The following is a 4,783-nucleotide window of genomic DNA, read 5'->3' as shown; positions in this document are numbered from 1 at the left end:
CCTCTGAGTGTCATCTGGTGCAGATGCCCTACGACAGAATCAGAGATTCTGCTCCAGCGACGCTGCCAGAAACCTCCGTCTGGGGCAGACGCGCCCCTTAGCCCCTCTGGCACCCCCCACCCCCCACCCCCACAGCCGGGGGCAAGACCCCAGAGGAAGGAAGGAATTCACGTCAGGACTTGGAGCACGACCCATGGGGTGTCTTTGGCAGGGCCGCTAATGCCTAGCCCCTGGGCCCTGAAATCCACCAGCAGGCTCTCAACCGCCCCCAGGGGCTTCCCTGTCTGCCATTCTCCCGAGGTCCCTTGGCACATGCAAGTAGCCCACCGTCCTTGCTTCCTCCCTCTTCCCTCCCTCACAGGCACACTCCGGCAGAGGGACGCACACGTACACCCACACCTGCGCCTCCCTCGCCTTTCTGCCCTGCCGAGGAGGCTGGAAATGCCTGGACGTCTGCCACGCTCACACCCTGTCTCTCCTCGCGTGCCTGTGGTTTTGCACGGACAGCCTAGCTTAGCACATCTTGCGTTGTGTTTCGCATCATGCCAGTGTGTGCCACCCTCGTGGAGACAGCGTGCGGGCCGATGGGCCGATCCTGGGCAGCACTGGCCCAGGGCCCTCCCGGGTCTCCTTCTTCCGTGTGTGGAACAAGTCCCCAGTGCAGCAGGCAATCTGTGCCTCTTTCTCCTTCGGGTCTCTGCTCTTCTCTACAGGAACTTGGCCTCCTCTCCACCCCGGGTCCAGCCATACCCTCGCCCACCATTTCCAGAGGCCGGCCCACGTCCCCATGGACTGAGGGCTCCTCAGGCAGCGGTTTCAAAGCCCCGCCCCACCTGATTTGCCCTCGCGGAATCCTCAGACCATGCACTTCCCTCTCCCTGGTCCAAGCACACACAACCACAAGTTAGAAGTGGCGAGCGTGTTTTGGATTTGGTCTAATTGCGGATTTCTCGAGCCACGGTCCGCAGGTATCACTGGCCATCTTTTCCTCATTCCCATCCCGGATACGGTCATGCGGAGAGTCGGTGACCAACCTCCGTCAGCCTGGGGACGCCTCGTGCCTCCTCTTCTGGTCGCTCGTCACCTCCTCTCCCGTCGCCTTCGTCTCTGCGTCCGCCCTGGGCCGGACACACACACATACCCCCGCATAAAGACAGATGACACAAGCACACGCGTGTACACACACACATGCTTGGCACGTGGACACGGACGCAAACAGGGAACACAGGGGTTTCAGGAGCCGAAGACCCGTGTCCAGCAATGACGGAGATGGTGTCACTAGGCACCATGTCCTGCCCTTGGGGCTCCCTGTCCACCTCCTCCCAGAGACGTCCGGATTTTCCCTGAAGCAACTTCAAGCTCAGCAGGTGTGGTGCTGGTGAGATCAGAGTATTGGATGTGGAAATTCACACAAGATCCCAAAGTCAGCGCACAGGTGCACTGGGGCCCTGGACAGGACGCCCTTTCAATGACAGGCCATCCTAGGTTAAGGGGCGGAAGTGAAGGGCCCAGGCATTCTCAAACTCAGTGAGAGGAAGGACGCCGGGGGAATGGCAGGACCCAAGGACAGATGATTCTGACACAGGCACTTAATTCACCCTGCCTCTAGTCGTATCACCTAGGACTCTCGCGCTGCCACCACAGCTGACTGGAGGGGGACTTACTGCGCTCTCGGACACACCGAGTCCCCCCCAGCCCCCAGTCTCAGCAAGTCACCTGCTACATGCTTGACTCAGGCTCTGGCTCTGCAGCCAGTTTGCATGAGCCTGAGCATCCCCACTTGCGAAAGAAAGTACTGTGCCCCAGCTACTATTCGGCTGTCCCTACGGGGCCTACCTCCAGACCCCATCACCACATGTGTTTCTGTCAGTTGTCTCTCACGGACGAACCTTCCTCCCTGAGGTAGTACTTCAGGGGATCGTCCCACACGTCTTCGCTGATGATCTGCAGGCAACACGAGCAAGGTCAGCCAGGGGCTGACCAGGCTCCCAACCCTCCCATGAGCAGCCAAGAACTCCAACATCAACCACCAACTGTGTGCAAGCCCAAAGCAACCCCACCTCAGCAATCCTGTTCGATTCTGGGCCGTTGTGGCCTGACAGCCAGTTGAGAAAGTTAAGGCTCCTGGTGTCCAGCCTGCGGCTGGGGGCTCCCCGTTCAAAGTCCCAGAACCAGTGGACTGGAGTGGATCGACGTGCCCTGTACCCTGCAGACAGACAGGGGAGACTGGGGTGGACACCGCAGGTGCATCATCCACACGCTTGCACACCCACACTCATCACCCCGGGAGCCACCTTTTACCAGTGATGTCAAGGTAATACTCCTTAATGATCACCGAGTTCAAGAAGTAGGGGTTGTCCCGAAAGGAAAAGATCAGCTTGCAGCGGGATGGCGGATGGCTCCGCACCTGCACCTGCCAGGATAGCGAGGAGGGAAAAGGTGCAAGCTTCTAGGGGCCTCAGCTTGCCTCCAAGGCAGGCATGATCAGCTTCCCCGATGCCTCTCCAAAGTCTCACAGCACAGGAACATGGCTAACACGTTCCTCCCACTCCCCGCCAGGTCCCATACCCACCCTTCCTCAGTCTCCCTCACTGACCTTCAAGTCCATCATGTAGCCGAGAAAGTCTTGATCTTGGTCGCTGATCAGGACGGAGACTTGAGGGTGGCTCATAATCTGCTTTAGGTCAAGGAGCCATTCAGGCCACATGCCGGCCAAGAAGAGCCAGGAGCATCAGCCCTAGTCTGGGGTGGAACAAGGATACTGGAACACGCAACTGCAAGGAGCTTGGCGGGCACTGCCTCTTGCCCGGCCACTGCTGATATCCTCAGGACCTGCCATACCATCAGACACGCTCATGGCTCTGGGCCCCTTGGGATGGTGTGCATCTGCATTCCCCAAGCAGGGGCTGTTTCTGACCGCTACTCTGCTCCTCCAGACCTGTGTATGCTGGGTAGTGGCATGTCACTGCTTATACGGTCAGACTTGCAGTCCTTGTGACAAACCGTGTCTGAAAGTAAAGGGCTTCTTGGGTATGTGTGTGTGTGTTTATGTGTACGTGTGTGTGTGTGTGCGCGTGCGTGTGCGTGTGTGCGTGTGTGTGTGAATGACTCACATGTCCCAGCAATGTGCCGGGATCACCCACATTTACACCAATAACTGTCTGCGAACGCTGCTCTTGTGTACCGTCTCTGGTCAATGTTGACTTAGAGGCCTCGGGGGCTGCGCCTCCTCAGATGCAGGCCTGAAGGAGACACTCAAAGGCATGGCTGCGACACGTCCACCTGTGGCCCTGCCCAGGCCCTACTCGGCTGTGCCTTTGGAGCCTGCCAATTGCCCAGGACCGCATTTCCTTCAGTGGCCTCTGGCGCCCTTCCTGTGCCCTCGCCTCCACCCCCTCCGCCTGCTCCTGCCCCTTCTCCCCTTCCTCGTCCTCCTGAGCAGCGGACCCCAAGGAGCAGCGCAAAGGATACAGCTTTGGCCCAGAAGCCAGGGATGCCCTGGATGATGGCGCTCCTCCGAGCCAAGTGACGCTTCCTCCTCTGATGGTTCTTGCGCATGAACTGAACGTAAGCCCTGCGGTTTTGCTCACGCTCAGAGCTCAGTTCTACCTGCAGGGCGGCCAGTGCCTGCAGGGCATCCAGCTCCTGGCGCTCACAAGGGCCTCCGGGCCTTTCCTGGCCCTGCTCCTCCACCGTCTTCTCCTCTAGCTCCTGGGAGGGCCGCTGTTCCTGCTCCTCATCCGCCACAACCTCCACCTCCTCCACGATGTCTTCCGCAAGCAGCTGGAACTCCCGCCCGATCCCCGCCACGTCTCCGTCCACCAGGGCCTCGCCCTCCTCCACCGCCTCCACCCTGAAGAGGGTGGCCTCTTGGCCTGGCGTGACAACTGCTGGTGACAAGGTCCCAGCTGCGCACTGCATCACGACGGCAGGCTGCGGGGTGGGGGAGGGGGGGTGGGGGCGGGGCCCTGCCCCCTGAGTACCTGGGCTCACAACTTGGAAGGTGCGGGGTCCCGGGACGCTCCCGCCTTCCTCTGACCGCCTCTCACGTTCCTCTTGGCCTTGGCGGTGACCCCGAGCTGGGGCAGAGGCGAAGGGACGCGACATAAGAGCACAACAAGTGGGGCGTAATGGCGGCCCAGGCTGCAGTAAACCTGTGGGACCGACTAGCTCTTTTGGGGGCGGGGAGTGAGGGGGATTGTCAGAAGGCGGGGGCTGCTGTGTGGGGGTGTTGGCGTGAGGCCGAAGAAAGGGGTGCCAGAAACGCAGGACGGGGTGAACGGGCCCTAGGAGATCCGGCGAACAGGCGGGGGCCTAGGCTGTGAGCCATGCACAGACTGCTGGCCCAAATCTAGACCAATGGCCGACAGGGTAGTGGGCGGCACTCTTATGGACACGCCCCCAGACCGGAGGGCATCTTCCGGGGTTCCTGTGCTGCTCCAGCGCCCCCACGTGGCCAGATTCTGCTCCAGGGAGGGACAGGGTTTTGCATGTGGCCGGGCTAGCCCCAGGCGCTGTCATTGACCTGGCTCTGGAAATTCCAAGCACGGGTTCCTGCTCCGCCATCCGAACCGCACACTCCTGTGTCCCCTGGGACTGGCAATAACTGAGAGCTCTCCCTGAGTATCCAAGGGATACGCAGGGGTGCCAAGGGGCTGGATACTTTTCTTCAAGGGACAGAGAGCCTGCTGCTGTCCGGGTGCTAGGGGAGTAGGGAAGAACCCCACCTACAGTGCTACAGTGGATCTCCACTGTTCGGGAACACCAGCGCCTTAGTGTACAG

General features: G+C 60.4%; 1 protein-coding gene across 1 annotated transcript; it reads right to left on the bottom strand.

The window, feature by feature from the left end:
* Positions 1-1,866: 1,866 nt before the first annotated feature.
* LOC132344580 (testis-specific Y-encoded protein 1-like) lies at positions 1,867-3,999 on the bottom strand (the record flags this gene model as incomplete). The annotated part of the gene is made up of 6 exons (XM_059884246.1): positions 1,867-1,944; positions 2,061-2,206; positions 2,302-2,413; positions 2,597-2,674; positions 3,472-3,887; positions 3,984-3,999. Coding segments are annotated over 6 exons (846 nt in total), but the record flags the coding sequence as incomplete, so codon positions are not given.
* Positions 4,000-4,783: the final 784 nt, after the last annotated feature.

Source organism: Bos taurus, chromosome Y, assembly GCF_002263795.3.
Source record: "Bos taurus isolate L1 Dominette 01449 registration number 42190680 breed Hereford chromosome Y, ARS-UCD2.0, whole genome shotgun sequence".
Taxonomy (NCBI): Eukaryota; Metazoa; Chordata; class Mammalia; order Artiodactyla; family Bovidae; genus Bos; species Bos taurus.
Note: the sequence above shows the minus strand (reverse complement) of the source record. Positions and strands in the feature narration are given on the sequence as shown.